The sequence below is a fragment of the Dermacentor albipictus genome, chromosome 4, assembly GCF_038994185.2.
Source record: "Dermacentor albipictus isolate Rhodes 1998 colony chromosome 4, USDA_Dalb.pri_finalv2, whole genome shotgun sequence".
Classification (NCBI taxonomy): Eukaryota; Metazoa; Arthropoda; class Arachnida; order Ixodida; family Ixodidae; genus Dermacentor; species Dermacentor albipictus.
In genome coordinates this window covers 167,006,363-167,025,526 of record NC_091824.1, presented here as the reverse complement: position 1 = coordinate 167,025,526, position 19,164 = coordinate 167,006,363, and the positions used below count along the sequence as shown (strand labels likewise).

The 19,164-nt window shown below is 47.0% G+C and overlaps 1 protein-coding gene across 29 annotated transcripts in view; it reads left to right on the top strand.

Moving 5' to 3' along the window:
* LOC135910060 (cytoplasmic dynein 1 intermediate chain 2-like) overlaps positions 1-3,219 on the top strand; it is a 112,722-nt gene extending 109,503 nt beyond the window's left edge. For all 29 annotated transcript variants that reach the window (XM_065442041.2, XM_065442035.2, XM_065442037.2 and 26 more), the window contains one exon: positions 2,607-3,219. In XM_065442041.2, coding sequence (XP_065298113.1) covers positions 2,607-2,762 — 156 coding nt within the window. In that variant the 3' untranslated portion in view covers positions 2,763-3,219. The remainder of the gene's footprint in view (positions 1-2,606) is intronic.
* The last annotated feature ends 15,945 nt before the right edge of the window (positions 3,220-19,164 follow it).

Sequence of the window (19,164 nt, the reverse complement as noted above, 5' to 3'; positions counted from 1 at the left end):
CGTAGCTTATCCTCAGAGGTCCAGTTGTTGAAGGTCGAGGTCCTTTCAAATGTTTCGAGCCAGGTTTCCGGATCCTCCAACGTAGCTCCCCGGACGGTAGGGGGCTCTCTGGGTTGTTGAAGCACGATGGGTGATGCTAGGGCTACCATTGTGGTTGTTGAGCTGGCCACGGTCTTCCTGGTTGCATCAGGCAGAAGTCCATGCGTCATTCTCACTATTGCTGCTTTCTTCACCATCACTACTATGTGACAATATAACCCAACCCATACCCCCACCTTTACTGTTAAATTTCTTAAATTCTCGGTGTGGGTTATACATGCAAAAATATGGTACCGCCTCAACTGCCAAGATTTATCAGTTGCTACAATTTGTACCACTGTATATGGTACTGCCTCAACTGCCAAGATTATCAGTTGCTACGATTTGCGCCAGTGTCTAAAATCTGGATCGCCCGAAATGTGGTGCTGCTGCTGCCATATTGAAACGCATTCACCGACCGCTTTCCCAGACCTTGCAGGGACAGAAAAATATACCAAAAAATCGAACAGTTCGAAAAATTCATTTGACCAAAAAAAAAAAATAATGTTTATTAGGCTTAGAGTGGCCTTGAAAAAATCTCCAATAATGCCCTGGCTCATACTATGCTTGGAGGTGATCAGATTTGCTTGGATTTGCACAAGAGTGACGTCTTCTCCGTATACAGTTGCCAAAAGCGTCACCATGTCAGCAAGATCGCCATGGAGATCAAAGAAACGAGCCACATTTTTTCGCATCACTTGGCTTTCTCAAAGGCACAGAAAGTCATGCCGAGCACACAAATGCAAAGCTGCACTAACACACACAAAGGTGCAATGTCTTCAAGACACTGTTGGTCTGTGGACACACGAAGTGATTGTGCTGACCGAAAGAAAAAAAAAGAAAAGGCATTTTCTGGAGCGTTTTATCATCCAAGGAAGAGTGGGCATGGCTTCCGAGACTGGAGGATAGCGTGCTCCTCCCAGTCTTAAGGCCACTGGAAGCGGGCCACTGGAAGCATGCTAGCGGAATATCGAACATGGCGGCCTCCAGGGTCGGGTGGTATGGCTCGGAATGAGCGAATTAGTCCGGAAAATCAAACCTTGAGGCCTAAGTTCGTCTGGAAAAATCGGTTGCGCAACTGCATTAGCTCTATGGGAATCCTGACAGTGCACTTATTAAGTCCGGAATATCCATCAAGTCTGAATTTTTGTGGTCCAAAAAATCCATCAGCAACTGGTTAATTAATCTATCAACTTCAAATATAATGTGGGGGTGACTTCAATGCTAAGGATACTGGAAAAAAAAATAACCTTGCCTTATATTTGAATACATAGAGTATATATGACATATAGCCCACCAATTGATCATGACTTACACTCATGAATCTGAGATTACTTGTGCATCAGGCATCCAGTTGCTGCACATAAGCAGATGACAGTCCTTCAACTGTGTTAATATAATTCATAGCAACACATTTTTTAAAGTCATCAGAGTTGCTGTTGGGCAACTGCTATTGTTGTACTTGTCACTGTTACCGCTGTCATTGCTGCCATCACTCATGCTGGTTTTCTGCAATGAGACTTCCTTGACTCGTTTTGTCATTAAGGGCATTGCAGAAAGCTTTATGCAAATTTGTAGTTTGCTATATGTACAAAGGACCAGTTTCAGCTATCGTTACTTAGCCTAGATTCACCATTTTATTTCAGTCGTGTCCAGCACTGAATGTATCGTACCACCTCCCTGAAAGTTAGTTTAATCGTTGTATCTAATAAGAACATTATGCACAGGCAATAATGCCAGATGATTTGACTGCCGTGAGCAACATATAATGCTTAGGGCAAATGAAGCTTCTTTTCTTTTTTCTCTTTTCATTTTTCAATGATACCTTGCATTATTAAGGAAAGCGGGAATGAAAGTGGAAGTGAACCACATTTTCTCAAACTCCAGGTAAACGCAAGTAAAGATATTACCGATAATAATACCGAGTGGACAATCTGAGCAACATCACAACAGGCATCGCTGTTAGTGCCTTTCCATTTCGGGTTTTCTTTGCAGTTTTTTTACGTTTTCACCAAGGCGGCTTTTGTTGGTGCCATAGTTAGTGTGGCTTTGTTGCAGTCATGGCCTGCTGTGGTTTCTTTGTGTTGGTAATGCCAGGTGAACTGTGAGTTTGCTCATTGTTTCTGCTGGCAGCACATAAACACCTGCACAATGCACTCATGCTGGAGCTGAAGATCAAAGTTATCGATGACTTTGAAAGTGGTTGCTTCGCTAAAACAGCAATCTTTTAACTAAATTACTCTTTTTTGTAAAGATGTTTTGTGCTGCTACCTCTAATCAGCGACTGCATGCAAGTAGAAACTTTGTAAAAAGAAGCTTTCTAATCAGATGCACCACACTTATTATATGCTGTTGACAATAAGGTATCTGCCCATTTCAAAACAGCAGTTTGTGTACCCACGAGCTCATTCTCTTAGTAAACGGAACTTACTTGGTCCCTCGAGTTTCCATTTGATGAGAGTCCAGTATACTTCAAAGCGCGATACTGCAGGATGATCACTCATGATCTCCATGCCTTGTACATGCAGCAACTGGCCGTGCCAAAGAGCGACGAGTGGTCCAGGTTTGTGCAGTCTCTTCAGGAGCTGAAGAACAACCAGGCTGACCAGGAGCTTGACAGCTTCAACCTGGCGCCTACAACAGTGACTCTGTCTTCATCCGCACCGCTTTCCTCTTACGCCTGATTGATGTTCTCTTCGTACGGGAACACCTGGAGGTGCCATTTTGCAGCGACCACCAACCACACTGCTGTGCAGCTAATTTATGCTATCGCACGCAATGCTGTTATTTAAGAAGCCTGTCGGAGGGGGGGGGGGGGGCAAGAGAAACACACATTTTTGTTACCATTCTTCTTTGTTGCTCATGCAGCTGAAAAAATGTGGAAAGAGGTGAAGGTTCTGCTCACGTCACAGAACCCACGTGTGTACACATGTACAGAGTAGGCAACATTTCTATAGAAAGAGAGAGTAAATTAAAACTCAACATGCAGCAACCTTGGTTGCAGTCCCTGTTTTTATCCCTTTCCTTGTGTTGCACAACCCCTTTCATGTGCATAAGTATGGGTGGCGCTATCGCTTGTTCCGGTGGCCTGTATTAAAGGGGTAATTGTGTAGCATTTATAAATAAAGCTATGATGTGCAATTTTGTTGCTGGACAAGTGGTCTTCTTCCTTCCATTGTGGGAGTTATCCGCCTATACTGTTCATTTACAAGCCTGAACCCTACACTCCTCCTCGACTGCCCTCTAATGGAGACAAGCACTGAAGTAGTCACTGCTCTCCTCAGTGGTTCCTGAAACATAATTTCTTTATCAGGCAGATTCAGCATCTACATTGGAGGCCTTGCAATTACATTTTATGCAACTTAATTTGTTTTATGTCTAACTTTGTTCACCTAGAGATGCCGCTTTTAGTCAACCCAGCAGCCGTAAGGTCGCCATGCTTTCATGTGCTCATTGAGATGCATCATACCTGCACACAGGGTCGTGCATGAAACATTCTCATGCACAAATAAATGAGCACTCCTTACTCTGTCAAACAGTCTTGCAATTGTGACTCAAATTTGTATTGAACATCTTTTTTTTTTTTTCGAGGACACTTATTTACAACATACTGTTGAAAGGGGCATTTATAGAAATAAAATATTTCCACTATTAACCCTTTGCGGTCCGTTGTTGGGAGCCACCCGCCATAAGGGAATGGGAATGGCTGTTCCGGTCCACGGTCGAGATGTGCCCGCCAAGGCGTTTTAAATTGAGTGCATTCTTTTTCTCGGAAATATGTGGTGGCATCTTTTAGACAGTCACACAAATGCACAAAAGTTTATTTTACCATGTTTCCTAGAGGTGTCAGCATTACACAAAGCAAACAAAAGGCAAGAAGCTTCAAGCTTCTGCTGCTTTTCCAGTGTTGGAGCTTGGTGGCGTTCTCTTCAAGCATATTTTACAGGAATTATTCGCTTGGTTTTATTTAAAGCAACCATTTTAGTGAAGAGGAATATTGGTATGTTCCTCCATCCAATGAAGAACCCTCACTGAGTGCATTGACAAGTTCATTGATGACAGTGATCAGGAAGACATGGACAACATGGGTGCCGTCAACAGAGTTGCAAGCTAAGCGTTTCTGTGAAAATGTGTCAAATGGTGGCGAGAGCTTTTTTTTTTTTTTTTTCTGGCTTACTGAAGTTTCTGCTTATTTAAATGTAGCTGAGAGACTCAAGGCACAGTGACACTTGACATGCTGATGGAACCTTGGCAATGTAAGGGCTCGACCAATAAAAAAAAAAAAGGTCCATTCGCAGGTGTAAAGTGTGAGCAAATGATGGATGGTCAGCCCACTGCATATGCAAGGACACCAAGAGAAACAGCAAAGATTTCGCTTTTTGTAGCCATGGAAAGCAAAAGAAGGCAGGAAAGAGATTGTGGTGTTGTGTTCTTTCTCCCCAAAACATGCATGAAAAACCCTTGGGGAATGCATTGAATGGCAGCATACTGCAAGTACCGCTAAAGGACCGCAACAACAGACAATAACAGAAAAAATATCGTACAATGTGTTTGCCTGTGGGACTACTTTTCTGGCAGTGCTTAAAACAAGCGAAATAGTTCCTGACCATACCAGTGGTAAAGTGGGTGTAAGTTAGGACTGCAAAAAGTTTAGTAATTCTTCATCTGTTGAAGTTTTCAGTTGCAAGAGCTACTGCCAGGCTACATGCACAATGATTTGGCAAACAACTTTGTGGACTATAGTAAGACCAATCCTATAATAAAATATATGGTAGCTGTTACATTACCATGGACCACATGAATAGGATAGGTGTTAACCATAGTTGCTGCCTCTTGTCACGTGACTCTGCACACTTGGGAAACAGCTATTACTATGAGTTCATATATATAGTGAACAAAAAAAAAAGAGAAGGGAACATACATAGACATAGCGCAGCCCGAACCACAGGATTCCTGTAGCATCAGCAGCTCGGGGTGCTCGTGTCAGGTCAACTGTAGGCAGCATGCTCAGAAAGCTGCCATTCACATCACCAAAGATGTGACTCGGCCACAGGATGTCTCAAGCCTCTTGTCCCTTAAATATGAAACAAGATTTACCAACTCACCCTCGCACTTCTGTTTACTATAAAGCTATGCCTGAACATCCGTGACTCTCAGGTGTGCACAAATCCAGGAAAGAGAGCTTGCCTAGCTTGTATATCTGTGGTCTGCAGTCCTTCACTGGGCCACAGACTGGTTGACTGCTCACGACCGCTGTCAGCCTAAAAAATGAATTTCTGCGGCGACACTCACCAGCTCTAATCCGCTTCTCAGTCTATGCTTCATCCAGCAAGGCTCTCAATGCGATCAAAGATCACAGTTTCTGCTGCAGCTGACCCTCTCAAATGCCTCGGCGCACCGCTTGTCACCAGTCACATCACCCAGCACAAGAGTTATTGCGTCAAGCAGATGGCAGCGGTTTGTCCTCAAGCACATGTATAAAGCAAACAATCAGTGGCGATGCAGTGATCTGAGAGAACCCAGACTGCTCCGCCTTAAAATTATATAGTAGCGCACAAATGACTATAGTGTACGATTCTGAAGCAAGGCAGTGGCCAGCTTGGACGAGCTTTCCACTCCAGCATTGCCAAAGTCAAGTTTAACGAGGCTCTTGTTGTGGATAACGCTTCCATGAAGACTGGAATGTTCCAACCATGGAGGAATCCATACATGAACTTAAGTTTGCACAGTGTCCTTGTCCTGACCAGGTAGTTGGACAACATCTCGGCATTCCCAACATATCCAGCATTTATCGCTCTTTGAACCCTAACATTGTCTGTCAGTGTGAGTATGTCTATCAGGTGTTCCACAGCAGCTGGCGCGAGCCAATGGGGCCCTGAACTAAGGGCTCCACCCTGCGAGGAAGTCGCCCAATCTCATGACAAATAAATGTTCTCTCTCTCTCTCTCAAGTCATGGCAAGAAGTTTGCAGACTTCCAATTTTTGAGGACACCCGAGTGCAGGAACAGTAAACTCCTCAAGCCTTCCACACTGCTTCAGCACACTGGCAAAGTCTGCGACATTGTGGACATGCCAAAGGACATCTATACGCAGCCAGGCCGAAAGATCCTTGATAAATATTTTGCCGAATTCTCTGCAGGCTTGACCATTCACTTTGATCCCACCCAGCTTGATTCTGATGGAATCCACACAACAGTATGCACAGTTGGCGAAAGCAGCGATATTTGTGGTGCCAAAGCCCTCGACACCTTCCAAAAGCATGATGCCTAGTGAAGAGTTCTGCGCAACACCTGCAGCTAGTGCCGCCATACTTCTATTATCAGTCTTGTTCTCGGAGAGGTCATGCTTTAGGCTACCGCACACTGCAAGCATCTCCGTCGCAACTTGGTAGGTTTCATTGAAGTGGAGACCCATTCTAAATAGAAACAGCTGCTGGATAGCTCTGCTGCCGCAGCTCAGAGTGCGACACAGCTGTACAACACCTTCGTCACCAATTTGGTTGTTGCAAGACAAGTTGAGGACAGCGATCCTCGAGCTGGCAGCCAAGGCTTTTCAGAGAGGTTGCAACATGGCACTGGAAAGACCACAGTTCCAGAGCACAACAAGGGAAGACAAGGCATACTGTGGCAATAAGACTACACAGGCCAAGGCATGTATGCTGTCTGAGCTCAATACATTGTTTCTCACTTACAGCTTCTTCAGAGGGGCTCCCTGCAGCTTCGTCATGAGGGCCGTTGAGATGTTCTCATCAAGGTCAAGTCACTGAGTTGATCAATGGAAGCCGAAGACTGGAGTATTGCTTCTATCCCCATGCCATGCAATTAAAGGCAGCTGTTTAACCGCGGGAACTGATCAAGCGCTGTGAGCTTGTCTCCGTCCAACCAAGTACCCCGACACACAGTTCAGTAATAGCGGAGTTCGAAGCAACCGCCACCATGAGTTTGTCGCACAGGCACGAGGCACCATCGCTTTCGATGCTGAATTCTTGGACATATTAGTGTGAGCGGAGAACAGCGAAAGCCAGAGCCACAGCAATGCCTTCGAGCCCACCGCTGTCGTGCGGCCTCCGCCCTTGCCTCGATGGCGCCGTGAGCAGTGCCAGGACATCACCGTTACTGGTAGCAATGAGTTCCATGGGGTAGTTGTAAAGAACCCTGTTCACATGGGTTATCGCGTGCAGGAGAGGGCAGAGTTCCGGGCCACAACATGCCGAGAGTGGTGACGAAGGTGCAGCTGCTCAGCAGACGAGCCCTGGCCGCCTGCAGCCAAAGGCTCAGTAAATTACAGCATGATTACAGTTTCAGTTGAGGCGCACATCACTTGCTGACCTCCGATGACAGGGCGGCAAGAGATTTTAAATTTACCATCCGATCCACGGTCGTCATTCTCCACCTGAGAACCATGTGGTGCGATCTTGTGAAGCGTCCTTCGAAAAGCGTGTTCTTGCTGCACGTGTACTCGGCGCATAACGGATAGCGGTCACGTTAAACTTGGTAGAATATCAATGGACGTCTCCTTTCTTATGAATTAGGATTATGTTAGCGTTCTTCCAAGACTCCGGTACGCTCGAGGTCATGAGGCATTGTGTATACAGGGTGGCCAGTTTCTCTCGAACAATCTGTCCACCATCCTTCAACAAATCTGCTGTTACCTGATCCTCCCCAGCTGCCTTCCCCCTTTGCATATCTCCCAAGGCTTTCTTTACTTCTTCCGGCGTTACCTTTGGGATTTCGAATTCCTCTAGACTATTTTCCCTTCCATTATCGTCGTGGGTGCCACTGGTACTGTATAAATCTCTATAGAACTCCTCAGCCACTTGAACTATCTCATTCATATTAGTAATGATATTGCCGGCTTTGTCTCTTAACGCATACATCTGATTCTTGCCGATTCCTAGTTTCATCTTCACTGTTTTTAGGCTTCCTCCGATCCTGAGAGCATGTTCAATTCTATCCATGTTATACTTCCTTATGTCAGCTGTCTTACGCTTGTTGATTAACTTCCAAAGTTCTGCCAGTTCTATTCTAGCTGTAGGGTTAGAGACTTTCATACATTGGCGTTTCTTGATCAGATCTTTCGTCTCCTGCAATAGTTTACTGGTATCCTGCCTAATGGAGTTACCACCGACTTCCATTGCACACTCCTTAATGATGCCAACAAGAGTGTCGTTCATTGTTTCAACACTAAGGTCCTCTTCCTGAGTTAAAGCTGAATACCTGTTCTGTAGCTTGATCTGGAATTCTTCTATTTTCCCTCTTACCGCTAACTCATTAATCGGCTTCTTATGTACTAGTTTCTTCCGTTCCCTCCTCAGGTCTAGGCTAATTCGAGTTCTTACCATCCTGTGGTCACTGCAGCGCACTTTGCCGAGCACGTCCACATCTTGTATGATGCCAGGGTTAGCGCAGAGTATGAAGTCTATTTCATTTCTAGTCTCGCCGTTCGGGCTTCTCCACGTCCACTTTCGGCTATCCCGCTTGCGGAAGAAGGTATTCATTATCCTCATATTATTCTGTTCCGCAAACTCTACTAATAACTCTCCCCTACTATTCCTAGCGCCTATGCCATATTCCCCCACTGCCTTGTCTCCAGCCTGCTTCTTGCCTACCTTGGCATTAAAGTCGCCCATTAGTATAGTGTATTTAGTTTTCACTCTACCCATCGCCGATTCCACGTCTTCATAGAAGCTTTCGACTTCCTGGTCATCATGACTGGATGTAAGGGCGTAGACTTGTACAATCTTCATTTTGTACCTCTTAAGTTTCACAACAAGACCTGCCACCCTCTCGTTAATGCTATAGAATCCCTGTATGTTACGAGCTATATTCTTATTAATCAGGAATCCGACTCCTAGTTCTGTTCTCTCCGCTAGGCCCCTGTAGCACAGGACGTGCCTGCTTTTTAGCACTGTATATGCTTCTTTTGGCCTCCTAACCTCACTGAGCCCTATTATATCCCATTTAGTGCCCTCTAATTCCTCCAATAGCACTGCTAGACTCGCCTCACTAGATAACGTTCTAGCGTTAAACGTTGCCAGGTTCATATTCCAATGGCGGCCTGTCATTGGCCTATTCCATTGGCAGGATATGACTACCAAATGTCTAAACTGCCCATTCACACATGCTGCAGTCTCTTAATCGTTGCAGCGTGCAATATAACATCTATCAGACAGCCAAGTCCGGCCTTGGAAACTCCGTCGCTTCCGTGGCACAGGTAATTGGCGCCATTCATCAGGAGGGCGGGAAAGCAACTCCGCTTCTCTTGCACGGCCTCTTAGATCGGCGCGCGCCGATACAGGAGGCTGTGCCCTTCCGCCCCACCTCTCAACTCTTCCCTTGCCCTCCCACGTAACCCCTCACTTTCGACGTACTCTTCGCGCGCGCCCACCGGCCCGGCGCCAGTTTAGCCTGCTGCATGAACTTTCATGTTTCGTTATTCCTTTCGGCCTTCGTTATCTGCTGTTATACAATGGCGTCCCTGTATGTGCTCCCGCAGGGAGCAGAGTTGCGCATAGGTCCGGCATTATGTGCCAGCTATGCAGTGAAGCCACTCCTCGCACGCGCAGGAGGCAAGTGCCGCGCGCTGTTCCATTTGCTTTTTTGTCTGTTGGTCGCGAGCTACATGCGGCAGTTGTTGACAAGTGCTGAGCAAGATGGCACGTCTCAATGCAGGCTATGCTCGAACCATTGGCGTAGGCGGAGAGGGGTAGGGTTCCAACCCCTCGAAACTTTTAGTTTTATGTGCACATATACAAACACGCACGAACGTGCATATAGGGTGTAGGACCCCCCTTGATTCTCCGAAATAAGATCACTAGACTATGCCTGTGGCTCTAACAGCTCGATAGGTCGCGTGCAAACGCGCTGTACTTTGCAACAAAAAGTGGTGCAATGTTTTTAAGCATGCCTATGAAGTTTTTTCGCCGAGGCCGAAAGGCAAGAAATGTTTTAAAGGGTGTTTAAAGAAAACCACACACATTAGGTGAACAATTATGTGAGCGCATTTTGGCTGCCGATACCAGCTAGCCGATTAATCATCGTCGCCAAGCGAACTAACGTGCCTGCAGTTATGCCAGCGACCGTTAACAGAGCGTCATTTGTCACTAACCATCGTTCACAGCGGCTGGGCGTTGTTAGATATGGCGCCGTTTCCTGAGGCTACTTCGAGTTCCCCAAACCACTTCGAATCGCAGCGCAGCTAACTGAGGAATGCAGAAGCAGAGGTGCCACATTCCTGAGGCAGGACACTTGCAAACAAGTTCGTACGCCGCCGGGATTAGAAGGGGTCCACGGACAATAGAGCCCAATCGTCACCCCTCTTCGCCTTTGAAGAAGACATTTGCTACCGCTGCGGGGCCGTAGCACCGGGAGCAGGTGGGCCTTCGGACAATGGAGCATGAGCGCCCCCACTTATCCTCCTTCGAAGAAGCGCATTGCACGTCTGCGAGGCAAGACCGCAGAGAGCCGCCGGATGTGACAACGCGATACGGGCGCCAACCATTGGCTGAAAATGGCGTCATCTGAGCGGACCCTCCCATTGGTCGAACATGACGCGACTTCCAGTCCTCGAAGGGTTTAAAAGAAGGATTCCAGAGAGACCAGAGCATTCCCTGATTCACCTCTCTCGAACTTCTTGCCGCGGGCCGCAGCGTCCGAGTTGCTGCCGGCCCGTAATGACTGTACAACTGTTACTTGTCTCTCACCTCTCTGTATATAATGTAAAATAAACCCTCCCAAGTTTGGTTTTCATCCCGAAGTCCGTCCCTCAACCCCTACAGCGTTTTTGATATATGCGGTCCAGACACGTAGATTTCAACGCATTTCAAATGTTGGCAGGCGCACACTTCATGCAGTGCTTACTTTTCTGTTCATTTATATCGCAGAATAAACAGCTGATTGTACAGTAGCAAATCTGTAGGTGGAAATAGATTCAAGATGCAGGAGCCTCTAGATCAAATTTATCTCGTACAAGGGGGATGACAAAATGGCTGCTAGCAGCAGAGCAAGAGTGCTGGTTCTTAATTGAAGCCTTGGGGGGCAGAATTCAAAGCAACTGGAATGGCAACGAGCTGTTAAGAGCAACAAGTTGCACAACACTTAATTGCAACAACAATTTTTATTGCACTAATCACATCAAGATGGCAAACCTACAAATATTCACACATTGCAGACTGTGATATGAAAACATTTTGTTGTTCTCTTTAAAGTACTTAGGTCAATTTACTATACCACAGCGCTCATTAAACATACAGGTAGGATTTTAAATTCCTCATGACTAAAAGACCGATCGAACGAGCATGATATTGCGGGCGGTATATTTGTCCCACAACAATAATCGTCATCTGCCTTGCTTTCGTTTCCTTTCTTGAAAACGCCGCGCCCGCTACTTTCCTGTCGGGAATGCTAGTGTCGTGCTGATAACGTGCATGCCGTTCGTTACTGGAAAGTACCGGGCTCGCCGCGTTGAAGAAAGGAAACGCGGGTAAGACAGATGACGATTATCGTTGTGGGACAAGATAAGCTCCAAAGGGTGTAAAATTTTCTACACCCTTAGAAATATTTACACCCTTTGGGGCGTATCTTGTCCCACAACAATAATCGTCATCGTGCTGCCCGCGTTTCCTTTCTTTAACGCTGCGAACCCGGTACTTTCCAGTCACGAACGGCAAGCGCCTTATCAGTGTGACGCAGCATTCTCGACAGGAAAATAGCAGGCGCCGAGTTTTCAGGAAAGGAAACGCAAGCAAGGCAGATGACGATTATTGTTGTGGGACAAATATACACCCCAAAGGGTGCAACCGTTTTAAGAGTGGGACAAATACACACCCCAAAGGGTGCAACCGTTTCAAGAGTGTACTCTTAAAACAGTTGCACCCTTTGGGGTGTATAGGCCGCGTGCACCGCCTATAGAGGCGCCACTGATAGCCACCTAGCGGGCGCTTCCAACAATACGCGTGGGAGCAGTAGCAGACGACAACGCTTTGCAGCAAGGGTTACTGAAGTTCGCGGCTGCGATTTGTCCTTCGTTCGGGCGCCAGACTGCTACTTCTGCGGTGAAAGCTGTAGGGAAGACGCAGACCTCTGTGGGGGCGGGTATGAACAAGATGTTACCGGTATGTGGGGCAACATGGTCCACATACGCGCCAGGTGCGTCCCGCAGACAAACTCCATGAAGACCATTTACATGAAGTGGAGCTCATGTAAACTAGCCGACAAATTTAGTTGACTAATGCGATGTCTCGACCGTGTTTTTTTTTTAAATTCTACCCTTGCCGTAATGCTGCTTCTGTACCTCAGTAATAAGCACCCGTCGTTAGTGCAGACTTACCCCCGTATGCAGAGATGCAACTTAAGTCGAAGCACATGCTTGACTTGATCCGAGTGACGCCTATCGGGAACGCGCTGAAGGAAACGCAGTGAGCGTCTTTGGGCACGTTAACGCCAGGCGTCATCTAAATCAAGTCAAGCATGTGCTTCGACTTAAGTTGCATCTCTGCATACGGGGGTTAGATAACAAATCCGCATGGTGCGATGTCTGCATATGCCGTTGAGATTTTTCTGCCGATGAATAGGCCGCGTGCACCGCCTATAGAGGCGCCACTGATAGCCACCTAGCGGGCGCTTCCAACAATACGCGTGGGAGCAGTAGCAGACGACAACGCTTTGCAGCAAGGGTGACTGAAGTTCGCGGCTGCGATTTGTCCTTTATTCGGGCGCCAGACTGCTTCTTCTGCGGTGACAGCTGTAGGGAAGACGCAGACCTCTGTGTGAGCGGGTATGAACAAGATGTTACCGGTGTTTGGGGCAACATGGTCCACATACGCGCCAGGTGCGTCCCGCAGACAAACGCCATGAAGACCATTTACATGTAGTGGAGCTCTTGCCGACAAACTTGCCGACAAATTTTGTTGACTAATGCGATGTCTCGACCGTGTTTTCTTTTTTAAATTCTACCCTTGCCGTAATGCTGCTTCTGTACCTCAGTAATAAGCACCCGTCGTTAGTGCAGACTTAGATAACAAATCCGCACGGTGCGATGTCTGCATATGCCGTTGTGATTATTCTGCCGATGAATACATGTGACGCCGCCGAATAAGTGTAGTGAAAGTCGCCTGAAGAAGAATAATTGCGAATTTATTGATAGAAACGCGTACACTATATAGTCAACGAAGCCACCAAACGCACGGGTTAATAAAAGCGCGTGTTAGCGCTGTACCGCCGATGAACTGCCGTTCGCGCTGCAGTTTTTGCAATTTTAAATTCCCTAAGGGAGCTGCTTGGAAACGTACAAAGCTATAGTCTGACTAACTTTGCAGTAGTTTTTTTTAAATGTTACTAGAGAGAGGTGCCACATGATATATTTAAAGGCAGAGCAGCGCCAGTCAAATTAGATCCAGCGCTGGCGGCAAGGCCGGATTTAGTCCTATGCGGCGTAAGCATAATAAGAAATAATTCAGTTGAGTACAAAATTCACTTGCAAGAAGCGACTACGTTGTGAAACAAACAAATCACTCGGCGTGTTAAGTCTGCTCAGAAAGCATCAAGGTGTGATGACTTACCAAACGTGACGCGAACTATTCAGCGAAAAATGGATCAGCGATAAATGTAACAAAAATACCATATGCAGGAACTATTAGCAATTCTCGCCCTGAGCTACCTATTTTCTAAACACATTTCCCAAAAAACCAGAATATTTAAGATGCCCTCGGGCGAAATGAATAAAGCTGTTAAAGAAGCACTTGCTTGGTGTCATTCCGATAAGACACAGCGTGATTTATACCCTTTACAAACGAGGCAGGGTGAAAACCTCGCAGCTTAAAAGAATCAAGAGTTATGCATGAAGCAACTAGCAACAGTTAAACATGTGCGAAGCCACGCATAAAATCGATGTAAAAACATGAAGTGCGTGACAGCTGGTGCGAGGATTTACCGAGCCACATAAAACTAACAATTTCAGTTCTTGCAAACTTCTGTAGCTTTAACATACAATACAATGCGCTCGTGCAGTCGTGCTGCCTAGCTAGCCCAACGCGGTAAAGAAGCGGAAAACAATATAAGCGGCAAACGGCATTCCGAACTTTAGCGAAATGCCTTTAAACCGCATGTTGCACTGCAGACGAACTTCGTCGCTTACGCGTCTAACTACAATCGAGTAAAAATAATAATAAAAAAGAAAAAAATGGCTGTGGCTTAGGTAAGGTTAAGCCAAGGATGCGAAGCATACTATATCCTTTATTTTAGTTGTTGAACCACTGTTTAGCCTGGTGAACTGCTGTTGCTTGGCTATATTTGGTTCGGCTAGACGAAGAAACAACTCATGCATTACTGCTTCGCCTTCAAGAGTGGAACGCGACAGCGTTCCCGTCGACCCGCCAAGGGGTGTAAGACAATGGGCTACAGGGCAGCGACTACGCGCCCCGCATTGGACGCGGTGAGCGTTGAGCAAAGCAGCGTTCGGCGCGGCAACGAAATGTGCGCCTGAGCAAGAGACGCACGCCTTAGAAACAGCTCGTTTCTAAGGCAGCACCGCATTCACTAGAGGCGCTTTTGTACCGCTTTGAAGCATCGTACTCGTGGCTCAGTGGTAGCGTCTCCGTCCCACACTCCGGAGATCCTGGTTCGATTCCCACCCAGCCCGTCTTGCAAGAGTTGAGCCAAAGCCACTTCTCCTCTGTCGTGACGTCACGGTGTCACGTGGTTTCATGGCGACACCGCCGCGCCTGAGGAGCTGGGTTGAGCTCTCGTAATATGCTTCGCATAAAAACACCGAAGCGACAAAGGAAAGGATGAGAACAAGAAATTTCGCGCCGAAGCGACGATCCATTGCCACCGTTGCTCCTGCTGATGAGGCTTTGCGGGGAATAATTGGAACCGTATCGCCGGCACGTTTTCGCCGGTATTTGAGCCCCCCACCCTGCAACAATTTTTCTTCGACATTCTTCGGAAGCTTTGGCCATCCCACACATGCGAAGGGTGTTGCCTATTTTGCTCTGAAAACACAAATAAGGCGGAGAAGCACTATCAGCGACGCAACAAACTACGGCGTGCTACGGCGCGCGGCTCGCTCCTCTCCCATGCGTTCTGCGCAAGGCCGCCACTAGTGGCGCGGCCATCGGCGTGCACGCCGCGTATACATGTGACGCCGCCGAATAAGTGTAGTGAAAGTCGCCTGAAGAAGAATAATTGCGAATTTATTGATAGAAACGCGTACACTATAGTCAACGAAGCCACCAAACGCACGGGTTAATAAAAGCGCGTGTTAGCGCTCTACCGCCGATGAACTGCCGTTCGCGCTGCAGTTTTTGCAATTTTAAATTCCCTGCTTGGAAACGTACAAAGCTATAGTCTGACTAACTTCGCAGTACCTTTTTTAAATGTTACTAGAGAGAGGTGCCACATGATATATTTAAAGGCAGAGCAGTGCCAGTCAAATTAAATCCAGCGCTGGCGGCAAGGCCGGGTTTAGTCTATATGCGGCGTAAGCATAATAAGAAATAATTCAGTTGAGTACGAAATTCAATTGCAAGAAGCGACTACGTTGTGAAACAAATCACTCGGCGTGTTAAGTCTGCTCAGACAGCATCAAGGTGTGATGACTTACCAAACGTGACGCGAACTATTCAGCGAAAAATGGAACAAAAATACCATATGCAGCAACTATTAGCAATTCTCGCCCTGAGCCACCTATTTTCTAAACACATTTCCCAAAACACCACAATATCTAAGATGCCCTCGGGCGAAATGAATAAACCTGTTAAAGAAGCACTTGCTTGGTGTCATTCCGATAAGACACAGCGTGATTTATACCCTTTGCAAACGGGGCAGGGTGAAAACCTCGCAGCTCAAAGCAATCAAGAGTTATGCATGAAGCAACTAGCAACAGTTAAACATGTGCGAAGTCACGCATAAAATAGATGTAAAAACATGAAGTGCGCGACAGCTGGTGCGAGGATTTACCGGGCCACATAAAACTAACAATTTCAGTTCTTGCAAACTTCTGTAGCTTTAACATAAAAGACAATGCGCTCATGCAGTCGTGCTGCCTAGCTAGCCCAACGCGGTAAAGAAGCGGAAAACAATATAAGCGGCAAACGGCATTCCGAACTTTAGCGAAATGCCTTTAAACCGCATGTTGCACTGCAGACGAACTTCGTCGCTTACGCGTCTAACTACAATCGAGTAAAAAATAATAATAAAAAAGAAAAAACACCGAAGCGACAAAGGAAAGGATGAGAACAAGAAATTTCGCGCCGAAGCGACGATCCATTGCCACCGTTGCTCCTGCTGATGAGGCTTTGCGGGGAATAATTAGAACCGTATCGCCGGCACGTTTTCGCCCGTATTTTAGCCCCCCACCCTGCAACAATTCTTCTTCGACATTCTTCGGAAGCTTTGGCCATCCCACACATGCGAAGGGTGTTGCCTATTTTGCTCTGAAAACACAAATAAGACGGAGAAGCACTATCAGCGACGCAACAAACTACGGCGTGCTACGGCGCGCGGCTCGCTCCTCTCCCATGCGTTCTGCGCAAGGCCGCCACCAGTGGCGCGGCCATCGGCGTGCACGCCGCGTATATTTCCTTTCTTGAAACTCGGCGCTGGCTACTTTCCTGTCGAGAATGCTGCGTCACACTGATAACGCGCATGCCGTCCGTGACTGGGAAGTACCGCGCTCGCAGCGTTAAAGAAAGGAAACGCGGGCAAGACAGATGACGATTATTGCACTCCAAGAACAGTTTACACCCTTTGGCTTGCCCCTTCTGCCACACAAAAATAATCGTCATCTGCCTTGATGCGTTTCCTTTCTTTATCGCTGCAAGCCCGGAACTTTCCAGTGACGAACGGCACGCGCGTTATCAGAAGGGGCACTCCAAAGGGTGTAAACTGTTCTATGCTGATAACGCGCGTGCCGTTCGTTACTGGAAAGTTCCGGGCTCGCAGCGATAAAGAAAGGAAACGCATCAAGGCAGATGACGATTATTTTTGTGTGGCAAAAGGGGCAAGCCAAAGGGTTTAAACTGTTCTTAGAGTGTGTTGTGGGACAAGATACGCCCCAAAGGGTGTAAACTTTTCTAAGAGTGTATCTTAGAAAAGTTTACACTCTTTGGCGCGTATCTTGTCCCACAACAATAATCGTCATCTGTTTTGCCCGCGTTTCCTTTCTTTAACGCTGCTCGCGCGGTACTTCCCAGTCACGGACGGCATACGCGTTATCAGTGTGACGCAGCTTCCCGAAAGGAAAGTAGCGAGCGCCGAGCTTTCAAGAAAGGAAACTCGGGCAAGTCAAATGACGATTATTGTTGTGGGACAAGATAAGCCCCAAAGGGTGTAAATATTTCTAAGAGTGTAGGGTGTGGCAGATATACACCCCAGAAGGCGTAAACTTTTTTATATACTCTTAAAACGTTTGCCCCCTTTGGGGTTTGTATTTGTCCCTCAACAATAATCGTCATCTGCCTTGCTGGCATATCCTTTCTTGAAAACTCGGCTCTGGCTACTTTCCTGTCGAGAATGCTGCGTTACACTGATAACGCGCATGCCGTTCTTGACTGGGAAGTACCGGGCTCGCAGCGTTAAAGAAAGGAAACGCGGGCAAGACAGATGACGTTTACACTCTTAAAACGGTTGTACCCTTTGGGGTGTATATTTGTCCCACAACAACACTCTTAAAAATGTTTACACCCTTTGGGGCTTCTCTTGTCCCACAACAATAATCGCCATCGGTCTTGCCCGCGTTTTCTTTCTTTAACGCTGCAAGCCCGGTACTTACCAGTCAAGAACGGCATGCGCGTTATCAGTGTGACGCAGCTTCTCGACAGGAAAGTAGCGAGAGCGGAGTTTTCAAGAAAGGAAACGCAAGCCAGCCAGATGACGATTATTCACTCTTAAAACGGTTGCACCCTTTGGGGTGTATATTTGTCCCACAACAATAATCGTCGGGTGCAACCGTTTTAAGAGTGAATAATCGTCATCTGGCTGGCTTGCGTTTCCTTTCCTGAAAACTCGGCGCTCACTACTTTCCTGTCGAGAATGATGCGTCACGCTGATAACGCGCATGCCGTTCGTGACTGGGAAGTACCGGACTCGCAGCGTTAAAGAAAGGAAACGCGGGCAAGACCGATGGCGATTATTGTTGTGGGACAAGATAAGCCCCAAAGGGTGTAAATTTTCCTACACACTCTTAGAAAAGTTTACACCTTTTGGGGTGTATATTGTCCCACAACAGTAATCGTCATCTGTGTTGCCCGCGTTTCCTTTCTTTAACGCTCCGAGCCCGGCACTTTCCAGTCACGAATGGCATGCGCGTTATCAGTGTGACGCAGCATTCTCGACAGGAAAGTAGCGAGCGCCGAGTTTTCAGGAAAGGAAACGCAAGCAGGGCAGATGACGATTATTGTTGTGGGACAAATATACACCCCAAAGGGTGCAAACGCTTTAAGAGTGCACTCTTAGAAAAATTTACGCCCTTTGGGGCGTATCTTGTCCCACAACAATAATCGTCATCCGGGCTGCCCGCGTTTCCTTTCTTTAACGCTGCGAGCACGGTACTTTCCAGTCACGAACGGCATGCTCTCTTAAAACTGTTGCACCCTTAGGGGTGTAAATTTGTCCCACAACAATAATCGTCATCTGCCTTGCTTGCGTTTCCTTTCCTGAAAACTCGGCGCTCGCTACTTTCCTGTCGAGAATGCTGCGTCACACTGATAACGCGCATGCTGTTCATGACTGGGAAGTACCAGGCTCGCTGCGTTAGAGAAAGGAAACGCGGGCAAGACGGATGACGATTATTGTTGTGGGACAAGATAAGCCCCAAAGGGTGTAAATTTTTCTAAGAGTGTGCGCCTTATCAGTGTGACGCAGCATTCTCGACAGGAAAGTAGCGAGCGCCGAGTTTTCAGGAAAGGAAACGCAAGCAAGGCAGATGACGATTATTTTTGTGGGACAAATATACACCCCAAAGGGTGCAACCGTTTTAAGAGTGTAAGAGCGTATTGTCGTGCACTCTACACTCTAAAAACAGTTGCACCCTTTGGGGTGTATACTTGTCCCACAACAATAATCGTCATCTGTCTTGCCCGCGTTTCCT